This window comes from Melanotaenia boesemani, chromosome 3 (assembly GCF_017639745.1).
Source record: "Melanotaenia boesemani isolate fMelBoe1 chromosome 3, fMelBoe1.pri, whole genome shotgun sequence".
Classification (NCBI taxonomy): domain Eukaryota; kingdom Metazoa; phylum Chordata; class Actinopteri; order Atheriniformes; family Melanotaeniidae; genus Melanotaenia; species Melanotaenia boesemani.
This window is the reverse complement of record NC_055684.1, coordinates 16,106,172-16,132,906: the sequence shown is the minus strand read 5'-3', so window position 1 is coordinate 16,132,906 and position 26,735 is coordinate 16,106,172. Positions and strand designations below refer to the sequence as shown.

General features: G+C 37.8%; 2 protein-coding genes across 3 annotated transcripts; one reads left to right on the top strand and one right to left on the bottom strand.

The window, feature by feature from the left end:
* The first annotated feature begins 14,168 nt into the window (after positions 1-14,168).
* On the top strand, positions 14,169-16,907 carry LOC121635371 (zinc-binding protein A33-like). Of its 2 annotated transcripts, XM_041978482.1 has the most exons (2): positions 14,169-14,913; positions 15,061-16,907. In XM_041978482.1, the coding sequence occupies exons 1-2, from the start codon at positions 14,338-14,340 to the stop codon at positions 15,766-15,768; spliced, it is 1,284 nt and encodes a 427-aa protein (XP_041834416.1). In that variant the 5' UTR covers positions 14,169-14,337; the 3' UTR covers positions 15,769-16,907. The 2 variants fall into 2 exon arrangements, with proteins under 2 accessions (XP_041834416.1, XP_041834408.1); XM_041978474.1 differs by having other exon boundaries at positions 14,171-16,907.
* Positions 16,908-21,162: 4,255 nt separating this feature from the next.
* On the bottom strand, positions 21,163-25,105 carry LOC121637505 (E3 SUMO-protein ligase ZBED1-like). Its single transcript, XM_041981706.1, has 3 exons — positions 24,736-25,105; positions 23,880-24,559; positions 21,163-23,705 (listed from the first exon to the last, which is right to left on the bottom strand). Exons 1-3 carry the CDS (start codon positions 24,901-24,903, stop codon positions 22,610-22,612), a joined length of 1,944 nt encoding a protein of 647 aa, XP_041837640.1. The 5' UTR covers positions 24,904-25,105; the 3' UTR covers positions 21,163-22,609.
* Positions 25,106-26,735: the final 1,630 nt, after the last annotated feature.

Here is a 26,735-nt window from a genome sequence, read left to right as displayed (position 1 = left end):
GATGAATAAAAGAATGTTTTGTTTTAAAAACTTTTGTGATGTATGTGTGTGCTTTTAAAAAACCCTTTTAGAACAACATGTAGCGTAAGATCAGTGTGTTTTAGGGTTGTGAGTTATTTTCAGTGCCTTCAGAAAATTGTCAGACAAAATTTCAAACTTCAAAATTCACCACATTTCTTAAGTTAGGGTGGTGGTGGAGACATTTAGGAAGTAAACTCTAAGCTTTGGGTATCTATTTACAAGATAAGCAGCAGCCTGTCAATAATAGTAACACCAGTAGGAAATGTGGAAGAGTTGTGCAGCGGTGGGAATAATAGAATGATGTTTAAGATGTTCTTTAATTAAAAACTGTAACAAAAATCTTCCAGTAAGTAATATTGCACAATGACCACCGTAGTCATTTTATCCATGTCATTTTATCTATTTTAAAATCAACAGGTAACCAAACTGCTGAGTAGACTAAAATAAAATCATAATTTAAAAAGGGGTCCAACTGAAAAGCCAATAAGTTGTTTGTTCCAGATGAAAAAAGACATAAGAAGTGCAAAAAAAAAAACAAGTGTTTTCAGACTTCAAAAACAACGGTTCTGTGTGAACGACATGTCTAGATAATACAAAAGTTAAACAGATACACATCAACTTGTCTCTGTGTGGACATGGTCTTAATTTTAACAACCACACAGGCTTTGTATCATCAAAGCCTTGTGGACCCCCTGTGCTCTTTGGCGTCGGGACCCCGCAAAGTTGGGAACCACTGGTCTAAGGTGTGCAGTGTAAAGAAGTGAGTGTACAGCCCCTTGTGGTGCTCCTGTGTTGCTGACCATCATCTAAGACACACATCTTTTCAGTCTCACAGACAGTGATCTGTTTGTTAGGTAGCCATAAATCCAGCTGCTGGTAGAGGTATCCACCCAGAAGTTATGGAGCTTCTCACATAACAGTCCAGGCTGAATTGTGGTAAAGGTCCTTGATAAATAAAAAAACATGATCTTCATCACGCTGTCTGATTTGTTCAGATGAGAGTGCGCTCACTAAAGCAGGTAGATGATGGCATCTCCAAGCCCATTACAGAAGCAAACAGGAACGGGTCCTGAAAGGTGTTTATTTGCTTACTAAGGTGAGCCATTCACCGTCTCTAAAGGATTTTCATTATGTCAGATGTTATTTTACATATATTTAATAAAAAAAATATATAAAAGGGAGACACTATTAAAACTTAAATGTTATATATGTATATATGTATAAAAATGGTGGTCTGATCTGAGCCAGGACTACATCAGTGGTCCAGACCAAGGACCACTACAAAACTACTGTGTAATGAGTGGTCCGTGCCACTGGGAGGCATGAGTGGTCTGTGCTACCAGGGGGAGACTAAATCAGTGATTCCTGCCAGTATATATGTATGTATGATGTATGCTTTAACAGAGTCAGTCATAATTAAAGATGCGACCAGTATGACAGGCCATTGTTATATTTATTCAAGGCACAACCTCCTCTGTACTTCTTTGTAAGATAGCTGTCATATTTTATTCCTGTATTTAAAATATTTTTACTTGTCAGTATTGTAAATAAAGGTATCCTCAATCATGTTCTTGGTTAGAGAAACTAAATTTTAAGATACACAGAATATACATTGTTCTACTAAGAATTAAGCTTCATATATAAGCTTTAAAAACCTTGAGTGTCCCCATTAATATATATTAGCTTGATAGGAAAGGTAATTGAGATAATTTAGTTCTTCCTGGTCAGAACATTCCCAACACCTAAAGTTGCAATAATCAAATCTTAAAGACTGCAAACATCATCCTTACTAAAAACAAGCTATGTCACTTTTGTGTTTTGGGTTTCCACTTCCAGAGATTCAAGTACGTGATTTTTTTTTAATACCAGAAAGACATTTTGACAAGAAAAATCAGGGTTGAACAATTGTTGAACAATTAAACAGATGGATTAATGAAAACATAATAAACATATACAAAAGAGAATCACACACATTTCATTTTTTGTAGTTTATTCAGTTTTTTATTTAAAAAAATTTAAATAAACATTAATAATAAGCAATTCATTCTAAATATAAAAATACAAATACTCATTAAAGCTAAATAAACTAATTAATTCATGTTACGACCCACTATAGTGGTATGAGAAGGCGTAACAAAAGGAAAGAACTGTGGACAGATGTTAATAATGGAAGCAAATACTTATTTTGATTTGAGGGGAAAATAGAGAACAAACAAAACGGTGGCAATGACGAGTGCTGGGGTTAGCGAAGCTGCTCAAAGAAAAAAACAAAATAGAACGGCTAAGGTCTAACTCAAAAACAGCCAGTTGAAACAAAACCAAGAATAATCAAAAGTGGTGAACAAAACACTGGCCTGCTAATCTATGTTTAATAAAAGTGAAGCAGCTCCAATAATCTAAGAAAGCTTTATGTACAATTATAATCACACTAAACTAGCCCAGCAAATTCTAACTTTTACCAAATTTAAATTAACTAAATATTAAAACGGGCTTTTAATGATGGAGGTCGCCCAGTGATTCCAGTAGTCTGGCTCTGAAGGAGCAGACCAACCGGACCTTCTCCACTATGCTGCATGAAAAGACCAGAAGCAAGGCCTTATCTCTGGCTATCAAGTTGCTCTTGCATAGGTGGAGGAACATGTGCTTGGGGAGTGGGTCCATGCTCTCGGGGATCGTAAAGTTGTATCCCTCCACTCCAGCCCAGATGATCCGACACAGCTCCCTGACATGGCTTTTCAGATTTTGAGGATCATAATTTTCATGCAGAAAGCCTTGAAAATGGTCTTGTGAAGCATAGCAAGACTTTCCAGAGAGGGATCAAAATGGTGGCCGTCAACCTCGGTCCAGATTTTGTGGGAAAGCCACGTGGAGGTGTTCTGAAACTGTTTAGGAAGAAGGCATAACAAAAGGAAAGAAATGTGGACAGATGTTTATAACGTAAGCAAGTAGTTATTTTGTTTTGAGGGTAAAATAGAAAACAAACAAAACGGTGGCAATGACGAGTGCTGGGGTTAGCGAAGCTGCTCAAAGAAAAAACAAAATAGAACGGCTAAGGTCTAACTCAAAAACAGCCAGTTGAAACAAAACCAAGAATTATCAAAAGTGGTGAACAAAACACTGGCCTGCTAATCTATGTTTAATAAAAGTGAAGCAGCTCCAATAATCTAAGAAAGCTTTATGTACAATTATAATCACACTAAACTAGCCCAGCACATTCTAACTTTTACCAAATTTAAATTAACTAAACAAAATAACTTTAACACTGTAACTGTCCACAAAATAACGTAGAGAGCAGTTTAAAACAAAACTTCTTAAAGATGGCCTTGTGAAGATTCTCAAACCTTGATAAGAGTTGATAGGCTAAATAAACTAATTAATTAATGTTAGAAGCCAATATAGGGGTATGAGAAGGCAAAACAAAAGAGAAGAACTGTGGACAGATGTTAATAATGGAAGCAAGTAGTTATTTTGTTTTGAGGGGAAATAGAGAACAAACAAAACGGTGGCAATGACGAGTGCTGGGGTTAGCGAAGCTGCTCAAAGAAAAAACAAAATAGAACGGCTAAGGTCTAACTCAAAAACAGCCAGTTGAAACAAAACCAAGAATTATCAAAAGTGGTGAACAAAACACTGGCCTGCTAATCTATGTTTAATAAAAGTGAAGCAGCTCCAATAATCTAAGAAAGCTTTATGTACAATTATAATCACACTAAACTAGCCCAGCACATTCTAACTTTTACCAAATTTAAATTAACTAAACAAAATAACTTTAACACTGTAACTGTCCACAAAATAACGTAGAGAGCAGTTTAAAACAAAACTTCTTAAAGATGGCCTTGTGAAGATTCTCAAACCTTGATAAGAGTTGATAGGCTAAATAAACTAATTAATTAATGTTAGAAGCCAATATAGGGGTATGAGAAGGCAAAACAAAAGAGAAGAACTGTGGACAGATGTTAATAATGGAAGCAAGTAGTTATTTTGTTTTGAGGGGAAATAGAGAACAAACAAAACGGTGGCAATGACGAGTGCTGGGGTTAGCGAAGCTGCTCAAAGAAAAAACAAAATAGAACGGCTAAGGTCTAACTCAAAAACAGCCAGTTGAAACAAAACCAAGAATAATCAAAAGTGTTGAACAAAACACTGGCCTGCTAATCTATGTTTAATAAAAGTGAAGCAGCTCCAATAATCTAAGAAAGCTTTATGTACAATTATAATTACACTAAACTAGCCCAGCACATTCTAACTTTTACCAAATTTAAATTAACTAAATATTAAAACGGGCTTTTAATGATGGAGGTCGCCCAGTGATTCCAGTAGTCTGGCTCTGAAGGAGCAGACCAACCGGGCCTTCTCCACTATGCTGCATGAAAAGACCGGAAGCAAGACCTTATCTCTGGCAATCAAGTTGCTCTTGCATAGGTGGAGGAACATGTGCTTGGGGAGTGGGTCCATGCTCTCAGGGATCTTAAAGTTATATCCCTCCACTCCAGCCCAGATGATCCGACACAGCTCCCTGACATGGCTTTTCAGATTTTGAGGATCATAATTTTCATGCAGAAAGCCTTGAAAATGGTCTTGTGAAGCATAGCAAGACTTTCCAGAGAGGGATCAAAATGGTGGCCGTCAACCTCGGTCCAGATTTTGTGGGAAAGCCACGTGAACGTGTTCTGAAACTGTTTAGGAAGAAGGCATAACAAAAGAAAAGAAATGTGGACAGATGTTAATAATGGAAGCAAGTAGTTATTTTGTTTTGAGGGTAAAATAGAAAACAAACAAAACGGTGGCAATGACGAGTGCTGGGGTTAGCGAAGCTGCTCAAAGAAAAAAACAAAATAGAACGGCTAAGGTCTAACTCAAAAACAGCCAGTTGAAACAAAACCAAGAATAATCAAAAGTGGTGAACAAAACACTGGCCTTCTAATCTATGTTTAATAAAAGTGAAGCAGCTCCAATAATCTAAGAAAGCTTTATGTACAATTATAATCACACTAAACTAGCCCAGCACATTCTAACTTTTACCAAATTTAAATTAACTAAACAAAATAACTGTAATGCTGTTACTGTCCACAAAGTAACTTAGAAAGCAGTATAAAACAAAACTTCTTAAAGATGGCCTTGTGAAGATTGTCCAAGCTTGATAAGAGTTGATAGGCTAAATAAACTAATTAATTAATGTTAGAAGCCAATATAGGGGTATGAGAAGGCAAAACAAAAGAGACGAACTGTGGACAGATGTTAATAATGGAAGCAAGTAGTTATTTTGATTTGAGGGGAAATAGAGAACAAACAAAACGGTGGCAATGACGAGTGCTGGGGTTAGCGAAGCTGCTCAAAGAAAAAACAAAATAGAACGGCTAAGGTCTAACTCAAAAACAGCCAGTTGAAACAAAACCAAGAATAATCAAAAGTGTTGAACAAAACACTGGCCTGCTAATCTATGTTTAATAAAAGTGAAGCAGCTCCAATAATCTAAGAAAGCTTATTGTAAAATTATAATCACACTAAACTAGCCCAGCACATTCTAACTTTTACCAAATTTAAATTAACTAAATATTAAAACGGGCTTTTAATGATGGAGGTCGCCCAGTGATTCCAGTAGTCTGGCTCTGAAGGAGCAGACCAACTGGGCCTTCTCCACTATGCTGCATGAAAAGACCAGAAGCAAGACCTTATCTCTGGCAATCAAGTTGCTCTTGCATAGGTGGAGGAACATGTGCTTGGGGAGTGGGTCCATGCTCTCGGGGATCGTAAAGTTGTATCCCTCCACTCCAGCCCAGATGATCCGACACAGCTCCCTGACCTGGCTTTTCAGATTTTGAGGATCATAATTTTCATGCAAAAAGCCTTGAAAATGGTCTTGTGAAGCATAGCAAGACTTTCCAGAGAGGGATCAAAATGGTGGCCGTCAACCTCAGTCCAGATTTTGTGGGAAAGCCACGTGAACGTGTTCTGAAACTGTTTAGGAAGAAGGCGTAACAAAAGAAAAGAAATGTGGACAGATGTTTATAACGTAAGCAAGTAGTTTGTTTTGAGGGGAAATAGAGAACAAACAAAACGGTGGTAATGACGAGTGCTGGGGTTAGCGAAGCTGCTCAAAGAAAAAACAAAATAGAACGGCTAAGGTCTAACTCAAAAACAGCCAGTTGAAACAAAACCAAGAATAATTAAAAGTAGTGAACAAAACACTGGCCTGCTAATCTATGTTTAATAAAAGTGAAGCAGCTCCAATAATCTAAGAAAGCTTATTGTAAAATTATAATCACACTAAACTAGCCCAGCACATTCTAACTTTTACCAAATTTTAATTAACTAAACAAAATCACTGTAATGCTGTTACTGTCCACAAAGTAACTTAGAAAGCAGTATAAAACAAAACTTCTTAAAGATGGCCTTGTGAAGATTGTCCAACCTTGATAAGAGTTGATAGGCTAAATAAACTAATTTATTAATGTTACGACCCAATATAGTAGTATGAGAAGGTGTAACAAAAGAAAAGAATTGTGGACAGATGTTAATAATGGAAGCAAGTACTTATTTTGATTTGAGGGGAAATAGAGAACAAACAAAACGGTGGCAATGACGAGTGCTGGGGTTAGCGAAGCTGCTCAAAGAAAAAACAAAATAGAACGGCTAAGGTCTAACTCAAAAACAGCCAGTTGAAACAAAACCAAGAATAATCAAAAGTGGTGAACAAAACACTGGCCTGCTAATCTATGTTTAATAAAAGTGAAGCAGCTCCAATAATCTAAGAAAGCTTATTGTAAAATTATAATCACACTAAACTAGCCCAGCACATTCTAACTTTTACCAAATTTAAATTAACTAAACAAAATAACTTTAACTCTGTAACTGTCCACAAAACAACTTAGAGAGCAGTTTAAAGCAAATCTTCTTAAAGAAATTCTTGTGAAGATTATCCAACCTTTCTGGTGGGAGATTCAACTTCTGCCCTCGAACCTCTGCCTAGACTTTCTCAAAAAGCCATGAGTTGGTGTCTTTCAGTTCATGTGCAGACAATTTGATCCATGATTTGGAAATGGCTTTTGAGATCAGGTTATCTAGGACATTACAGCTGTTTTGTAGCATTTCTTCTCATCTGCTGACTCCAGATCACCTTTACATTTTGGGAAATTAATCAAATCGACTTTGTCCTCGACTCCTGTGACCTCCTCCGTCTGATGGCAAGCTGTGGAGGTCTCTGTGAGCTCAAACTGTATTGGGATTACCTTTTCATGTCTTTTTCCAAAGAAAGTTTTAAGTTTCTTCATCATGATCACACGTTTTGGTTGTGCCCAAGTGTCTGGAGAAGCTGGCTCAATATCCCAACAGATTTTGGGTGGCATCCCTGAGATGCAGTGAAGAACATTCAGGTCATGTTTCTTTTGTGAGGAGGAAATGACATCTTCAACTCTTCTGACTTCTTTTGTTTGACAGTATGATCCAGAGGTCTCTGAGAGATCATACTTCACTGGGATCACGGATGTCTTTTTCCAAAGAAAGTCTTGAGTTTCTTCATGGTGGTCCTTCGTGTGGGCTTTGCGCTGATGTCTGGAGCAGCTGCCTCACTTATCCAACAGACTGTGGATGACATATCTGTTGTTACAGGGGTTCAGATGAATTAGTTCTGAGGGAAATGGACTATTTCCCTAAAACCAGAAACTATTAACAATCTGAGGACCAATGAATTCTGTCTTTCAGTTGTCTAAGACGATGGTGTCTCCATAAGGAAGGGATTAACCAAAATCACAATCCTGTGTCTGCTCTGAAAATTTCCACAAAACTGAAGTGAGGTTGGAAGGGAATTTAGATAAAGGGGCTTTTGGAATGCAGCCTTTGACACATCATCTTTGTATCAGAACAGTGTTCGATAAGCCACGCCCACAAGACGGGGTCTCCCCTGGCAGCAGCAGCAAAGGTTGTAGTGACATCACATCACCGACGTTTCAAACAAGCCTGCTGCACAAACTCCGTGGCCCTCAGCTGTGACAGTGGATGGAGGTGTTTGTTTTTTTTTTCCCCCTTCCCCCTCGTGTCCTTATTCTCTCTCTCTCTCTCTCTCTCTCTCTCTCTCTCTCTCTCTCTCTCTCTCTTATTATTGAATGCAGCATTTCAGTACAAAATATAAACATGACAAAGAACACATGGTGATAAATCAGCTGTAGAGCAATGTGGATGGAGGTGTTTGTAACTTGTATTGAATTGAATGCGCGTTACACGGCTCGCGGAGTCACGCTGGATTTCAACAAGCAGGATGGCCTCCTCGTGCAGTCTAGGAGTGGACCACAAAAGCAGGGGGTCAGTTCCTAGCGCTCTACACTGATTCGGTTAATTTGGCATCCACCCACCGACAAAGCTATTTGTTATTTTTCAGTTGTCACTAAAAGGATTTATTGCTTTTATTTAATTTTAAATAATCAACATGAGCAAAGCGCATGGAGGCAGAACAAGTCGTTGAAATGGTGAACCTAATAAATTGACTTGTAACTTGTAATGTGTATAGCTATTATGATCTTTTCGACAGTGAATATAGGTCATTACAATTTATTAGGCCCCCCCATTCTTTCGTTGGTCTCAACATGTTTTCATTTGTAGAAACAGCCACAGTTGAAACAGTAAACTCTGGCATTTCCCTCAGCAGAATTTAACCATAATACATTGTTGATTTACGACATATTTTCAACATTTATACATTAGAAATAATTCCTTTAGAGCTTAAATTATTGTCTAATTAAAAACTTGTCCTGTCTGGTTTATGTTTTCTTCTAATAATTTAAAGTTGGGAGTAGAGTGCTGAATTATATTTTCCCAATAGAAAAGCTTTGCATACCATGCAACTGTGGCCTAAAACTTCAAAGGCGCAGCCACTGGCACTGTCCCACTTGCACGGCCGTGATACAGCGGAAGCATAACTATGTGACTCACTTGAAAAGTCATGGTGAGAATTTCTTATTATCAAAGATAATCATTGCTTTAAAAGCTATAGATGGGCTGTTGTTTACATGTTTGGAGTATTGTAAACAGGTTGTTTAGTGGCACTGGCATACAATACCATTTTCTGGTGAATTAATATTTTGGCTTTACGTGCCTCCACGTTGTCCCTTTAAAACAATCAGACCCTTTTTAAAAAAGACTCCAGGGTCAGATCAAGTTATTTGTGGGATTATCTTTGTACCCCAAACTATTATTTTATTATTTTTTTGTTGGTCTAGCTGGTTTCAATGGCACCCCTCATTTTCATTTTCCTTGCATTAGAGATTGAACACTCTTGTTGGTATTTCCATTTCTTGGATCATTTTCATCTCCTTTTCCAGGTCTATAGAGTTCACCTGTCACCCCCCACAGATTCTTTGATCATTATTTTGTTTTGCCCATGGTCCAGAATCCATCAGTGCAGCACTGGATGAAACAAGCAGGAGTTTATTAGACAAATAAACAGACAAATTATAGACATTTCAGATACAATCAGAGCTGTAGAAGAAGAAATTAGAGCTGCAGACGTGTCATTCCTGCAGAGTTATGACAACTCAATAAAAACAGTCCAACAGCGCCTCCATCTGGATCCTTCAGGCCTGCCTGGAGGAGCCCTGATCGATGTGGCCAAACATCTGGGCAACCTGACCTTTAATGTGTGGAACAAGATGAAGGACATGGTCTCCTACTCTCCTTTGATTCTGGATCCAAACACAGCTCATCCAGAGCTCATCCTGTCTGAAGATCTGACCAGTGTGACTTTTGGACAGAAACAGAAGCTTCCTCATAATACAGAGAGGTTTGATAAACATAACTGTGTCCTGGGCTCTGAAGGCTTAAACTCAGGGAACAACAGCTGGGATGTTGAGGTCAGAAACGATCGATTTTGGGGTCTTGGTGTGATGCAGGAATCAGCTGAGAGAAAGGGACAGATCCAGACTGGATACTGGGAAATACTTCTCCTTGATGGAAAACTCACAGCATCCTCTCCATCACTTTTACAGAAAGTTCTTCCAGTGGAGAAACCCCAGAGGATCAGAGTCCAGCTGGACTGGGATCGAGGGAAGCTGTCCTTCTTTGATCTTGACACTAAGAAACACATTCACACCTTCAAACAGACTTTCACTGAGAAACTGTTTCCTCATATTTTCACAAAAAATGAGTTACCTCTGAAGATTTTACCCATGACTATCTCTGTTACAAAAGATCACGAAGTTCCTTTATCATTAGGTTACTGGCCTTTCTAGAGTTGCAAACCCTGTTTTTTTTTTATAACTATTTCATTTATTTGCATTCATGCATTTAATGTTTTGATCAGACAAACTGTTGCAGTGTAGTGGTGGTCTAAGTACCATCCTGTTAGGGTATATGAGCTGTAGTTCCATTGTTTAGTTGCTTGTTGCTAACATACTGTTATGGGGATAGTTTTTCAATAAGATTTCCATGTTGCTGATATGTAGAAAAATCTGTAACAACGTATTATACCAACTTTCAGGACTAGATTACAACGAGTCCTCATTTTAGAGCTACTCTGAAAATTACAAGGCAGATCTTTATGATAACTATTTAAAGAATGGATCTGGGTAGATTGCACGACATTTGTTGTGTTGGAATTATTTCATGATTTATCTAGGCTAAAAATTGGGATCATTTTTGGGTTTGCATCAGTGATGGGAATTTTGTTTAAGGAATGAGCAGGAGTTTTATATGACTGCAACATAATTGCATTCATTAATGCTGAGTTTCTCATACCAAATGTTTTGTTTTTATCTTTATTAATACATTTATTCATATATGTCTGTGTTTCATTTTCATTTTAATACTGAAAAAAGTTAACACAGAAATACATTACAGCTGAATAATATCTAGATTTAGGAGAATGAATTCAGATATCTGGGATCTTTGCTTTTTCTAACTTATAAGAATGCAGCTATGACCATTTCCACAAGCTTCTACTCTGATGGAAACATAGTTTTTTCAGTATATTATCATAGATGCTACAGAGATACTTTATTAAAGAAGTTGAATTTAAGATACATCACAGTAACATCACATGACCCTTTTGAGGAAGACTACAGGATGTAGCTGAGCTTAAATTGTTTTTGGGTGTTTTGGGTCTATGGGTCCTCTTTTGTGTTGAGGTGATATTGCGCCACTTAGGGGCAAAAGTCAAGGGGGCAGGATAATAAATGGGGGAGATTCCTTTAAAAGGTCTTTTAAATCTAGTATCATTGTTATGTAATCTTTGTAATGGTATAGAGCTATATTCATGCCTTTTTCAATACGATGAGAAAGGTTTATAATATAATAGCCCCTTCTGGTATGTATTCCTTTAAAACTTTTGTATCCGTTATTAACATGTGGGTTTAATGTTGTGTGTATAACACATAAATAAATGGTGACATGTTGTTAGTAACGTAAATAGTCTTCTAAAGTTTAGCAAGAAATAATGTTTTAAAGAAGGTGTTCCCAGCATTTCATATTTCAGAAGCAGCTAAAGAAATGGAGTTATATGAATATTGTGTCTACTTCGCTCTCTTTCAACATTAGCAGCGGCGGATCTACAGGAGTCTGTTGGGTGGAGTCAGGGTGAAGTATGTAGTTAAACTGGTTTAAATTATGGTGTGATGTAATCACTTGTCCCTGTAATCCATTTCTGATATTTCCGGAAAATCTATGAAAATCTGTCCATAACTTTTGAATAATGCTGCTCGCAGACAGACAAACTAAGGCTGCTGAAAACATTAAAAAAAAAAAAAAAAAAAAAAAAAAAATAGAAGTAGAAGAATGAAAGCAGAATAAGTTTTGGATATGCGCCAACAAATGAATGAGGAAGACTCAGATGGAGAAGAAATGATTAGTTTCTCTTACAACAATAGGACCGAGTTAGGAAGTAAACATCCTTGACTAGATGTTGAGGCGGTATTTTCATTGTAAGTTGTGTTTTATAACGTTTTGGACATGGCTGCACTGAATGCAGGGGTCCTCTACCTGAGCTACATCGATTCCAAAATGTACGGTGGCCCTGAAGTGTCACAGCAATACAAAATCAAGTGTCAGCATCAATGTTGTCCCTCTGTAGCCCCTTTTCCACCCCCAGACGAACCGGTGCCGGTTTGGTACTGGTGCTAGAGCCAGTGCTTAGCTGGTGCTTCCAACGGACCTGTTCAGTTTTAATGATCCTGTGTTGGACCGGTAACTTATTCAGGGTGTATCCTGCCTAATAGAAGCTGGGGTTTGCTATTTCTTTATAGATGATGAACAGGTCTACTATTCTGTGTAAGCTACACAGTGTGCAGAGCATTGAGCTCTGAAAACCTAACAAATCCAACAAATATAGCATTTTACTGGTAGCCCATGTGGCTTCAGAATGAGGAACAACCACAGACATTGGAAAGTAAGAACCAAGTACATCATCATTTTATAAAATTCTTCCCAGATATAATGCATCAAAATCAGATAAAAAAAAAAACAAACATTGGAAAGCAGAAATGAAAAAATAACTAAATCTAAAGTGAGACTTGATGGAGAAACCATCAGTTACAAACATATTTTCAGGTTTGCTTCTTTTTGTGAATTGTGACCTTCAGTTTTTATCTTAGTCTTTCTGTGGTTTTTCAAGACTCACAATCTTATTTTCTTTCTTCGGAAAAACTGAGAACATCCGAAACATTTTTTGTTTTTGTTGGACAGTTGGCCATCTTGAAGGTCTCAGGAATATCAATATTCATCCATCCATCCATCCATCCATCAAATTGCTATTGTTTTATAACCTCCGGCGAGGCAGAGGTTACGTTTTCGGGAGAATTCGTTTGTGTATCTGTCTGTCTGTCTGTTAGCAACATAACTAAAGAAATAACGGACAAATTTTGATGACATTTGCAGGAAATCTCCAAAATGGAATAAGGAACAACTGATTAGACTTTGGGTGTGATCTGAATCACCGCCTGGGTCCAGGAATTTTTTTACAGTAATTTAATTAATTTCATTTAATTACTTTGGGCTTGTATTTCAAATAGAAAATGTCAAATGCTTACAACATTCACTTGTCAGCTAATAAAATAAAAGTAACTTTTTAAAAAAGTTTTTCATATTTTTTATCAATTATTTGAGGGGGAATAATTAGGATAAAAGCATCATATAATGCTAAAGTAACGAAACAGATCACTGGATGTCAGCTGATATTGATGTATTGTATTCCACCTCAACAGCTCATTAATGAACATGCTGGGTCATTCTGGAAGAATTTAGAAACACCAATGGAAAAAAGCCAGAGTACCCAACACAGAACTCCAGCCGAGATGCGAAACAGGAACCTTCTTGCTGTGGGATGACACTGCTAACCACCGCACCACTGTGGTTGTAGACACAGACGCTGATTATTAACATTTTTAGATGAAATGTGAACATATAGGATTTTCCCAGATGACTTATATCTTATGGTAGACCTGCAATCTTTCCTTATTCCAGTTAGATTTTAACATTCCCATAAACTCAAATAAACTCATTCAGACTTCTCTGCTGACGACATTTGTCAAAGTAGATTTCCATCATTCGTATCAAACTGGAGCATTCAAGTCTGTCAATATGAAAGTCAGCTTTCATAGGAGGCAGTTCAATTAAAATGACCTCTAAGGATATTTAACAGTAAATACAACCTGTGCTGTCCTGAGTGATGGATGGCATTTGAGCAAATTTTGATTTGTACAATGTTCTGGGGTAGAAGCTGCATGACTTACAACTGGACAAGTTTCATTTGAAGGTCATTAACAATGGCACTTTATGTAAAAAAAAAAAAAAAATAGAATTTTTTTTTTTAAAAGTGCAGAAAATGTTAAGTTCTGGATGTATCTAAACTCAGATAGTTCAGGTTAGCATTTTGCACCTGCTTCTTGTTTGCAATTACCCCAGGTTTCTTTTGCTACTGGCCAGACCCGTTTTTCTTGTACTTTATTATAGGTTCATGTTTTGTAGTTTTTGGTTTTTGGTTTTTATTCTGTCAGTACATTGTCTTTTTGTTTTATTGAATAATCTTTTCTTCTACATCCACATGACTCCTCACTGTGCCTTTGGCTCCTTCCTTTCCGACGCCTTGTGACACAAACTTCCTTTCTGGTGGTTTGTTCCTCATTTTGTATTGTAGTTTCACTTCCCTAGCAGTGTCTTCAAGTACAATTACAGATTGAAGATTACTGGGAAAACTGACACTGGAGTACTGGGAGCTTGCAGTTATTCAAAATGCGTTTTTTTTCTATGTTATGAGTTTTAAATGCGCTTTTGCTAAAAGTGAAACAAATTTGAGGAAGAAATTTCGTTTCAGCTGGATTCTTACTCTGAGGTTAAATGTCTTCTCAGTCAGAAAAGGATCTCTCCTGTCCTGTCTGCCATGACATCTTCAAAGAGCCCGTCATCCTGGAATGCAGCCACAGCTTCTGTGAGGACTGCCTGCAGAGATGGTGGTCTGAGAAACAGATGCGCATATGCCCGATGTGTAAGAAGATATCTCTTTTGAGACATCCACACTCTAACCTGGTGCTGAAGAACCTGTGTGAGGGTTTCTTACTAGAGAGACGTCAAAAAGCTTTAGCAGGATCTGAGCCTCTCTGCAGTCTGCACTCTGAGAAACTCAAACTGTTCTGTCTGGATCATCAGCAGCCTGTTTGTGTCGTCTGTCGAGATTCAAAATCACACAATGACCACAAATTCAGACCCATTGATGAAGCTGCAGAGGATCACAGAAAGGAGCTGCAGAAATCCTTGATACCTTTAAAAGAGAAGCTGAATTTTTTTGAAGAAGTTAAAGGCAATTTGGATCAAATAATGGAACACATTAAGATGCAGAGTAAATATACAAAAAGCCAGATAATGCAGCAGTTTAAAAAACTTCATCAGTTTCTGCAAGAGGAAGAGGATGAAAGGGTAAGTGCTCTGAGAGAGGAGGAGGAGCAGAAAAGTAAGATGATGAGGAAGGACATTGATGCTTTGAACAGTGAAATAACAGTTCTCTCAGATACAATCAGAGTCACAGAGAAGGTGCTGACTGCAGGAAATCCCTTATTTCTGCAGATCTACAATGATGCAGAAAGGATTGTCACAATATCGCACCCCCAGCATGATGATCCACAGCTGGTCTCAGGTGCTCTGATCGATGTGGCCAAACATCTGGGCAACCTGACCTTTAATGTGTGGAACAAGATGAAGGACCTGGTCTCCTACTCTCCTTTGATTCTGGATCCAAACACAGCTCATCCAGAGCTCATCCTGTCTGAAGATCTGACCAGTGTGACTTTTGGACAGAAACAGAAGCTTCCTCATAATCCAGAGAGGTTTGATAAACATAACTGTGTCCTGGGCTCTGAAGGCTTAAACTCAGGGAACCACAGCTGGGATGTTGAGGTCAGAAACGATCAACGCTGGGGTGTTGGTGTGATGAAGGAATCAGCTGAGAGAAAGGGACAGCTCCAGACTGGATACTGGGAAATAGTTCTCCTTGATGGAAAACTCACAGCATCCTCTCCACCACTTCCACAGAAAGTTCTCTCAGTGGAGAAACCCCAGAGGATCAGAGTCCAGCTGGACTGGGACCGAGGGAAGCTGTCCTTCTTTGATCTTGACACTAAGAAACACATTTACACCTTCAAACAAACTTTCACTGAGAAGCTGTTTCCTTACATTTCCACCAATAATAAAATACCCCTGAAGATTTTACCCATGACCGTCTCTGTTACACAAGAGCAGGCAGTCCGTTTATCGTCAGGTTTCTGGCCTTTCTAGAGTTGCAAACTATGATTAATACAAATGCTGTAAAGTACATGCATTTAACCATTTCAGTTTAGTAATGGTAATGCTAAAATACTAGTTAGCTGAGCTTTTTTCAGTTTCAGTTTTTCAACTTATTTCAGTTGCTTGTTTTTAATATACTGTAATAAATAACAGGATTTTAATATAATGATAATGAAACTGGCAAAAAACAGTAACACAGTATTTTCAAAAGGCTCCTCTAAATATGACATTTAATGTCGTGTTATTGTGCAGTTATGCTACAGTTCTTTAAATTCATAAAAAATACATTTCAGACCTTTGCAGTTAACAACAAAACGATGGCAGTTAGTATGACATTTGTTGTGTTTTTAACAAGACTGAAATAAAAATAATATTGCAATAGGACTTTAATATTGATTATTTTTTATTAGCAAAAATCAGTGACAACATATTGTGCAATATAAACTTTCAGAACTGAATTATGACAAAACTGCCTCAATTTTAAGCTCCTCTGAATTCATTTTCAGACCTTCATGATGATTATTAATAAATGGAACTCCCAAGTAAGAGTAGATTTTATGACATTTGTTGTGTTGGAAATATTTCATGGTTAATCAAGGCTAAAGTTTGGGAAGACCTTTGGGACCATTTTTGGGTTCACATAAATAATGAGGATTTTGTATAAGTAGTGAGCAGGAGTTTTATAAAACTGCAACATGATTGCTTTCGTTAATGTTTGTGGTATGGTATATATGCTGTGTTTTTATCTTCATACATTTATTCATATATTCCACTGCTGTTTTGTCTATAAATCATGTCTGCCTTTCATTTTATTTTAATATAGAAAATAATTAACACAGAGAAACACTTTACAGTTGAATAATATGTAGATTTAGGAGAATGAATTCAGATATCTGGGATCTTTGCTTTTTCCAACTCAATGCAGATATGACCATTTCCACAAGCTTCTACTCTGATGAAAACATTGTACTGAGCTTCATGTTGCATTTTCTCAGTAGATTATCATGTATATCATGTTTTTCTTCTTTAAAACTTTAAAGTTCTTTAAAACCTTTGTTTCTGATATTCACATTTTGTTTTTATTTTTTGTGTATAATAAATGCAGTCATGAATAAATAATAACAATTTTCTTTTTTTCTTCTTTTTTTTTTAACTTTGTCAGAATTGTTGGTTGAGTGATTGAAAGACACAACTTTTAAAACATTTTTAATCCAATGATTTCTCTTTTTTTATTTCAGGTTGTGTTATTGGTCTTATACGAGCTCCCTAGGGGGACACAGGAATTTTTTTCTTTTGCATTCCTTCACAGTGCTTTTGTGTTCCCTTGCAACAAAGGGATGATTTGACAGACACTGATTGCATGTCTACAGGAGCACACACAGCCTATTAAATCCATTTTGCTCAGTTTCTGTAGGGGTTTCTGGTCTGTATCTGTTCCTCTCAGCATCAAGTCAACATAACTCGTACATACACCTCACATTATGTCCACTTTAACAGAGGAAATATGTTGTTGTAATGTAGCTACAGACAAATTCAGTTCAATTCAGCTTTATTTGTATAGCGCTACTTCACAACAATATCATCTCAGGGCACTTTACAGCAAAATTCATTAATAGACTAGTTAGGGAAGACCAGTACTTCTTGTCAGAAACAAAGAGGTTTGCAGTAATCAACAACAGTATCAAGAATCTTTGTACTTTATTGTTTGGGCTGCTTGTGTTTAGACTGTACAGTGAGATTGATATGATTTACTGGAAGGTTTTACATCAACTCAAATTTCCATCCATTTTCATTACTGTGAATTATTTAACTGCTTAGTACAGCTTATTATTAAGAAGCTACTGTGTCAAAAATACATAATAATACTACATAATGCTGGCTTCTCCTGTGGCTCTTCTGACTCAAAAGGATAATTTAATCTTCTTTCTTAAATATAGACTCAGAAGCGTCATTTATCAGCTGTTATTCATTGGCTTGCCGATGGTCTCTGTGTGAGAGCTTCCTCATCCCTGTTGATGGTGCTCTTGACTCGCTTTCTGATTTCTATTTCCTCTATTGTGTTTTTCTGACTCTTCTGCGATGACTTTAGTATTACCTGACATGACCTCGCCTGACATCCTCATTTTTAATAATAAATTAATAATAATTAATAATAAATTATTCAGTCATGAAAATGACTGGAAATTGGAATTTATTTGATAAATTACCAATAAATCATATCAACCTCACTTTACAGTCTAAACACAAGCAGCCCAAAAAGTAAAGCAGGAAGTAATATAAAATAAAATAAAATAATAATCCCTCTGTCCCCTAGGGGGCTTCATAATCTTGTTGTCATGTCTGTTGCAAGCTCCATGTTTGATTGTTTGTTTGTTTTTTACCTCTCTTTGTTTTTGAAACTCTTCATCTGTTTGGGAAGTAGGTCAGCTTTCTGACAGCCTGGTGGTGTTCAAAAGTCTGCTAGAGCAGGCCCGGAGGCTTCAGTACTTTCTTCCAGAAGGCAGGAGGCTGAACAGTGCAAGGGATGGCTGGAGTCCCTCACAATGCTGACTGCTTTGAGGGTGAGGTGGGTGTTATAAATGTCCAGGAGAGGGAGAACTGAGACGCCAGTGATCTTCCTCACTGTGTTCACTATGCACTGCAGTGTTTTTCTGTTCTGTGGAGCTCCCAAACCACACAGTGACACAGCTGGTCAGGATACTGTCAGTGGTGCCTTATTAAAAGTTGCATGTGATGGGTGGGGGGGCTTTCACTCTCTTCAGTCACCGGATGTAGTAGAGGCACCGCTGGGCTTACTTCACCAGTGGTGTGTAGTTGGCTCTCCAGGACAGGTCCTCACAGATGAACACCCCCAGGAACTTGGTACTGCACACTCTCGCCACCTACAGCAGCACCATTGATGGTCAGTGGGGGGTGTTTGGTGGCCTCTCCTGAAGTCCTGCACAATCTCATTTGTCTTGTCTGAATTTAAAAGGAGATTGTTATTGCTGAACCACATGGACAGACGGCTGACCTCCTTCCTGTAGTTTGTCTCATTGTAGTTTGAGATGAGACCCACCAGAGTCGTATCGTATCGTCTGCAAACTTCACTGTGGTTGGTGCTAAATGCTGGTGTGCAGTCATGGGTCAGCAGGGTGAAGAGCAGGGGACTGAGCACACATCCCTGTGGGGGTCCTGTGGTCAGTGTGATGGTGCTCGAGGTGTTATTGCCGACCCGTACTGCTTGTGACCTCTCACAAAGGAAGTCCAGCAACCAGTTGCACCTTGATGTGTTGAGTCCTAGCTGGTCCAGTTTAATGATGAGCTGTTGTGGGATAATAGTGTTGAATACTGAACTGAAGGGTGGATTTGATGTGAGACAGTACTAGCTGTTTAAAGCACTTCATGAAGATGGGGGTAAGTGTGACAGTAGTCATTAAAGGAGGTGGGAGTAGGCTTCTTTGGCACGGGTATGATAGTGGTGATTTTGAAGCATGCTGGAACAACAGGCTGGCTCAGGGAAGTGTTAAAGATGTCCATTTTCTGTGCAGTCCTTCAGCACACGTCCAGGAATGTTGTCTGGACCTGCAGCTTAGTTGAAGGTGTAGAGTGTTTTCTTCACATTGGCTGCAGACAGAAAAAGAGCCTTGTCGTGAGATGGGGGTGGGGTCTTCCGTGGACGTGTGTTGTTCTGTGCTTCAAACTGGACAAAGAAGCCATTGAGGTTGTTCAGCAGAGGGATGTTACCGTCACAGACCTGTGGTGAGGGTTTGTAGTCTGTGACTGACTGTATACCTTGCCACAGGCTCTGTGTATCTCTGCTGTCATTAAAGTGTCTTCTGTATCTGATATTAACATTTTGGTTTTAGTTTGTATCAGTGTTTGTATATTATATGTATTTGTGAATAAATGGAAAAAATCTTTTTTTTTTTTTTGTTATTACTCTACGTTTTTGCCTGGGCATTGTTATACTTTAAAAAGCCATCATCAAAACTTTATTTCAATTCCATTCTTTTATGCATTCAAATGACTTAAATCTACAATTAGTGTATTTAGTATTTTGGGTTTCATTAAAATACAAATAAGCCCTGTCTCTACCTGATGCTTCCCGGCAGCTTAATCTGAAGAGAAGCAAGCAAAATGCAAATTAACTACACCAAAAAGCTTAATTTTCTCTCTCTCTCTCTTTTTCTCTCATACAGAGGAGGAAAACCAAGGGACAGAAAATACATCTGCTCAGCCAAGGTGTTGACTGCTTTTTTTTATTTCAAGAGCTCCTTCAGTACAAATAAAAACTTGATTTTTACTGGGTATTTGGCAGCAGTTCTAAAGATTCGATTATGAAATACATGCAAATACTTTTGCACATGAGGTGAAAAAAAAAAAGTTGTGGGGTGTAGCATTGGGACAACATCAGAAAATCAACACAGGATTCTAAATGAAAACCGTTATACTACATTAGAATATTTTGAGATATTACAAATAACATTTAAAGAAGCCATCCATATGTATCAAGAAAACAGACAGTATTTATTTAGCAATGTAAAAGATGATTTGATTCTACAGTCTGTTTTAAATCTCAAGATATAAGATTCAAACAACTGTATTTATCCCCAAAGGGCAATTCAGTTTACAGTCTAACAAACATAAAACATAAACAATAAAACATAAAAAACAATCACAACCATAAACAAACATTTAGGCACTCTGTCAGTGGCAATCAATGACCACCTAAGGACAAAAAAAAAACACAGCAAACAGTTCAATTTATTCAAGATCTGTAATTTACAAATCTGTAACTGTATCACTGATGATTGGTGCCTTATAAAAGAAAGAAAAAGTTGAGTCAAAATAGATGCACAACTTTTGGATATTAGAATGTTAAACATGTTGTTTTGCCTGACTGTTGCTGCAGTTTACAAAATCCTGGTTAAACGATGCAACACATGCGTTACTAGGCGCATACGCAGGAGAGCTGAGAGAAAGTGGAAGAAGGATAAGTTACAGGTGTCCTTCCAGATGCTGAAGGATAGCTGACGTCTTTATCAGAGAACAGCAAAATCTGCTAAGACAAAGCATTTCTCTGGTATTATTGCCTCGAACTGTCAATCATAGTAGCCTTTTTAAAACTATCGACTGTTCTCAACACCCCTCAGTTTGCAGCGAAAGTTCAGTTGCAACATGAAAATTTTGAGCTTTTTATTAACAAGGTTGCTAGCATTAGAGTCCATGTTAATCCTCCCTCCCATGACCTCTTCTTTCCTGTCATGTGCTCGGCTGTTTTTAACCAGTTTGAGCCTGTTAGCTGCCCTTTCCAGGAAAGATAATTGGTCAGATGAAGCCTACTGGATCTCCACTTCCATCTCGCCGTTTTAAAGAGGTTTTGGACCTGACAGCTGCCTTCGACACAGTTGCACCATCAGATCCTTTTATCTCACCTGGAGAGCTCTGTGGGTATTCAGGGTGGTGCTTTGGATTGGTTTAGGTCAAACAGAGAGAAGCTTCTGTGTCTGCTTTGGGGCTGCTGAGTCCTCTCCAGCACCTCTCACATGTGGGTCCCTCAAGGTTCTATCCTTGGGCCTCTTTTCTCCTTTCACTTTACCTATTTCTTCTTGGCTCAATTCTTAGGAAGTTTAATATTGCGTTTCATTATTATGCTGACTATAGTCAGACTTATGTTACAAATCACTTACTCGGGTGTATTATTGAAATGAATGCATGGATGTCTCAAAATTCTTTGCATTTAAATGACAAAAAGACTTTTGTTGTTTGGGCCTACAAAACTGATCTTGATCCAAGCACGTTAAAGCAGTATTTGCTACCTACAGCTACAAACCTCAGTTTAAAGCTAGACAGCAATTTCAAGTCTGATGCACAGATTAACTCAGATGTGAAATCCAGTATTTTTTATCTGCGACAACTGGGTAAAGTTGCATCACTTTGATATTTAATCCATGCTTTTTTCACGGCTCGTCTTGACTATTGTAATGCACTTTATACCAGTGTTAATTTTGACAGCAAATTTTGATTTAGTTTTTGTCATAGTCTTATTACTAAAATGTATAGTTTTAGTCATAATTTAGTAATCTTAAGTTTAGGTTTAGTTATAGTCAACTAAATATCATATTATAGTTGACTAAACTACAGTAGATTTAGTTGACTAAAATACAGGGTAAATTTTAAAGCATTTTTCTAAGTTTCCATGAAGGTTTTGAAGTTATATCTAGAAAAAATTAAACATTAACCTGTCAAGTTTGAACATATAATACTTGCACAGACACAGAGATTTTACTTGTTTGAAAAAACCTTTTAACTTTGCCTTGCTTTTTTCTTAAAATAAAATAGGAACTGGTGATCTGCTCGTCTTAAATAAAAAAAAAAAAAAACATTAGATTGCCAGGCATTCTTCACATCACTTAATACTGTGAATGCAAGAGGACCATTAGTTCAAACAAAAAACACAGACTTAAAAGTACCATATTTTGTTTTCAGGCCTTCACTCCCTGGATATTAAAATAAAAACATAAATGTCACTTCTGCAAATCAATACTAAATATTTAAAATAAAATCCTTAAACACATTTAAAGGAAAAAAAAAGATTTATAATTCCAACAGGTTATTAAAAACCAATAATTACTGAAAAAAAAATTTAAAAGGTAATGCAGTAAGTTCAGTCTTTCTAATATAACATTTTCACCATAACTACTAAACAGCATCTATCAGTGAATGGGCATAAAAACCAACTCTTGGCATAGAACAGCTCTCTAAATACCCAGAAAACAAATTCAGATTAATGCCTTAAAATCAGATTATACATTATGTTTCTATACAAGTACTGCTAATATCACAAGATTTATTTAGTTCGATTCATTTTAAGGTAAGCACTTTGTGCTAAAGTGGCCTTTGCTCTGTTACGCTTGCCTCTTGTGAGGTCACCTGTGACACTAAACACTCTCTCTGCAAAGGCTTGAGAAGCTGGCATAGCCAAGAGGTCCAACGCAAAAGGTTTTAGGCTGGGATAAAGAGAGTCGCTTTTTTCCAGCCAAAACTCTGTTCCTGTGTCACATGTGATTGGTTGTGAAAGCTCTTCCTTGTACTTTCTGATTTGCTGCCTCATGGTGTTTGTGGAAGACCTCTGTCTAGGTGTTGAGCAGCATTTTGAGTGAAACCTGAAGACTGGCTTCTTTGACGTGGATGGTACCACTTCTGGTTCTTCTTGTTCCTTCCTGTTCTCGTCTCCATTATCTTCAGACTCAGCTTCATGTTGTGAGTGTGCCTGTGTGGATTGGACCAGATACTCTTCTGCCTGTTTGAGCAGTTCCTGAATATTGTCATTAGTTACGTTAACAAGTGTTTCACAGACGTTAGGGTTGACAAAGCAAGCAGCTGCTGCAAGCGCTGAGAACTTTTCATCAGTAGGATCCAAGATGTGAGCAAACCGAAGGTTTATACTTCCTTTCATTTTCCCTGCAAGAGTAGCAAGATCCTGATAGCTGGTGTTCTCTTCAAAGTCAGCAAGGTAGCTGAGCAGGTCAAATAGAGCAGGAACAACCAGGGACATGGACATAGTGTCACTCTGAAGGGTTTGTGTATGTTCTGCAAAAGGCAGCAGCAGCTCATGCAAGGACTTCAGCTTTTGCCACTCACTAGGGAGCAAGCTGTCCCAACCCATGACATTTGTTATTTGGCAGACTGAGTCTTTTACTTTGAGGAGACGTGCAATCATGTTAAATGTGCTTGACCAGCGTGTGGGGCAGTCATTAATAACAGTAAGGCCACACTCATCCAAGATCCATTGTGTTGCAACAGAGGACTTGAGAAAGAGTTTCACCACCGACCTTGCTTTATCCAGGAGTCTCTTGACACTTGCCTCCTTCTGCATCAGGTGGACCACAAGTTGTAAGGAGAGCACCACACATGGCATCTGTTCCATGTTGAAATTATGGTACCTTTAAATACAAAAAAAAAAACACAAATTAATAAAAAAAATGTTTCTATCTAACCCTAAAAATATTAGCAGATTCTAAGGGAGAAAAACTATACAATTCTAGAAACATACAGCTCCAACTTTAGTCATACAATAAAAGACTATCATATAAAACAAAATTCAAGAAATAACTCACCGGATTTCATCAGCTTCCAGTTTAGGGTCACTTTCCATCACTGGGAAATCTTCTGAATCCTCAGAGATGACTTCTTCTTCCTCTGATGTGGTGTGTTTGAATGCTGCCACCATATTACTCCCGTTGTCTGTAATCACTGTGATGATCTTCTCATTTGGCACATCCCACTCTTGCATACATTTATCCACACATGCTTTTATTGACAGTGCAGTGTATGGGTGGGCTACTTGTTCCAAAGCCAGTAATATGTGCTCAGGTTTATTTTGTTCAACACAAAAGTAGCATGAACTAATAGCCAGAAATGAAGCAGTAAGTCCCCTTTTGGTCCACAAGTGAATGCCAACAGATACTCTCCGAGCGGCAGCCAATCTTGTCCTGATTTTCTTTTTTTCATCTTCATAGTGTTTGTCTATCAGGTTTCTTATTTTAATTTTATTTGGAACAGTCAGCTTTTTATCAACAGTCTCCATCATGAGAATGAAGTCCTCATCTTCAACAGTAGTGACTGGTAATCCTGTGCATCCTATCCATTTAGCTATTGCTTTCTCGATGCTCACTTGCTCTTTAGAGTCACTGTTGTACTTTGAAACACTTTGAAGCACTGCTGAAATATTCTGTTGGGTATCTTTGGCTTTCTTTGCTCCAGGTGGCCCGCTGGGGTCACCTGGGGTCTTCTGCAGCTGTTGAAAAATAGCAAGTAAAACAAAGTTTTACATTTTTTCCACAACACCTACATCCTAAAACGTTTCGGGCAATTTTTAAATATCACATCAAAGTAATGAGTCTTTTCTTTCTCCAAAAGTAATAACTTTGCAAGAGCACACCGAAAGGCTCAACATAGTGTTAGCATGCTTACCTTCGCATGGATTTCTGGATGACTTGTCTGCAAATGTCGCTTCAAGTTTGTTGTGTTTTTGCCGGTAATAGTCGCACCACACAGTTTACATAGTGTCTTGTTTTGTGTCGCATCGTATGTGAAATGTGTCCATACGTCAGCTCTTCTTTTTCTCCCTAGAGTGGACATTGTTTCAAGATCTCTTCGTCACGAAAAACGAAACAAAGATGAACTGTTTATAACATCGTCCCGGGTGTTAGTTTGGTTGTAGCCTCACCATACAAAATTTCGTATTCTGATTGGATGTCTTTGTCATTCCTCCCGCCTTTCCACATAATAACAGTTGCTCTGATTGGATATCGTTGCTGCTGAGTATTTTCGTTTCGTTTTTATTGGTTGCCGAGATTATCAGTACATTTCGTTATAATTTTCATCCCCATGCTATAGCTTTTATTATGCTATCGTTTCGTATTCGTCGACAAAAATAAGTCTTTGACGAAGACTATGACGAAAAGATTTCGTCAATAAAATTAACACGGCTTTATACAGGGCTAAGTCAGACGTTAGTGACACGACTCCAGCTAGTTTATCAGCTTTTAACTGATACTAAGATACGAGGGCATATTATCCCAATCTTAGCTTCCCACCAGTGGCTTCCTCTAAGTCTAAGGATTAATTTTAAAATAATTTAATTTGTTTTTTAATGTATTCATGGCCGGGCTCCATTTGATCTGCTCGTGCTCCACTCACTCACTGCTCCCTCGTGTTCTCTCAGGTCTGCAGATCAATTATTGTTAGTTGTCTCTAAATCCAAGAGGGAGCTCAGAGGGGATCATGCGTTTCAGTCACCGGCCCAAAGATGTGGAACGAGCTACCATTGAATGTTAGACAGGCTGATTTACATCCTGGTTTTATTATTGTGTTATAATGCGTTACCTTTTTGTGTTTTATTTGCTGTAATTTCTGTTGCTTTACAAATGAAATTGGATTTGATTGGACTGGATTGGATTGGAATTCTGATCAAATTTCAAGAATTCAAAATGCAATGCAAGGACTGTATGCAGTCAACTTCACCTGTCAGAAAAAGGGAAAATATACAACTGTATAATAAGTTATTGTAGCTGATCATTCTTTTTATGTGATGACAAATAAAATTGTAAGCACACTAATTACAATCTGAGGCTTCAACAGTGTCCAAAAGTGTAACAACACCAGTAAACATGCTGAGTTTTTATTTTAAATGCCATACAGAGCTTTTCTTTAAAATATATGTTTTTATCAATTTGCATAAACACTTTAACCAGCAAATGACAATGAAGGTAATAAACTTTGTGTTTTGTTACTGTTGGGTGAAAGAAAAACAAAGGAGAGTTGAAGTAAAACAAGACGAGTCTGATAATACAAACTGAATGCCAGTTATTCATAATATGCAAACAGAAGTGACAGGACGGCAGATAGATAAGCACTCCTGACCAAAAAGCAAACCCCAGATGAGATGAAAAAATCTACAAAATAATAAAAAGATCTGATACCAACCAACCTCACTGGGTTAGTTTTGCAAGTGATAAGCTACACTTAATGGTGGAGCAGTATGATATGTACATTAAAGGGCTGTGAAGGTGGAATCAGGTGTACAGATAAAGATGATCAGGTAATGCAGCGGGTGTGAATGGCTTGTCTGACATACAGACATGAGATGGTGAAAAGATGCATTTATAAAAGCTACACTGACACCTAAAGTTTCGAAATCAGATATCTTGTGTTATCCTGCCACTAGGTGACAATTTTCCAAAGATCTTCTGCCATGACAGGGAAAAGTGGATATATCAAACAAGTGCATAGAAGATGAATGTAGTCACTTCTAGAGATTTCTTTCAGATTTAATAAATGGGGGAAGCGAGGACCCTCAAATCAGGATGACAGTCCCATTCATTCTGAAAAGACTCTTTGCAGCTCTAAAAAAGGTTTGTGTAGGAGCATTTCCTGGATCCACCAGTTCTTATCCAAGGTGCTCTTTGGAT

What these genes read in the sequence shown, in the direction of transcription:
- LOC121637505 (XM_041981706.1), bottom strand. Translation starts at nt 24,903, where the DNA reads ATGTCCACTCTAGGGAGAAAAAGAAGAGCTGACGTATGGACACATTTC. An exon ending in ATCCAGAAATCCATGCGAAG is followed by an intron (nt 24,560 to 24,735) that starts GTAAGCATGCTA and finishes ATTTTTCAACAG; the next exon opens with CTGCAGAAGACCCCAGGTGA. An exon ending in CTGGAAGCTGATGAAATCCG is followed by an intron (nt 23,706 to 23,879) that starts GTGAGTTATTTC and finishes TTGTATTTAAAG; the next exon opens with GTACCATAATTTCAACATGG.
- LOC121635371 (XM_041978474.1), top strand. Translation starts at nt 14,338, where the DNA reads ATGTCTTCTCAGTCAGAAAAGGATCTCTCCTGTCCTGTCTGCCATGAC.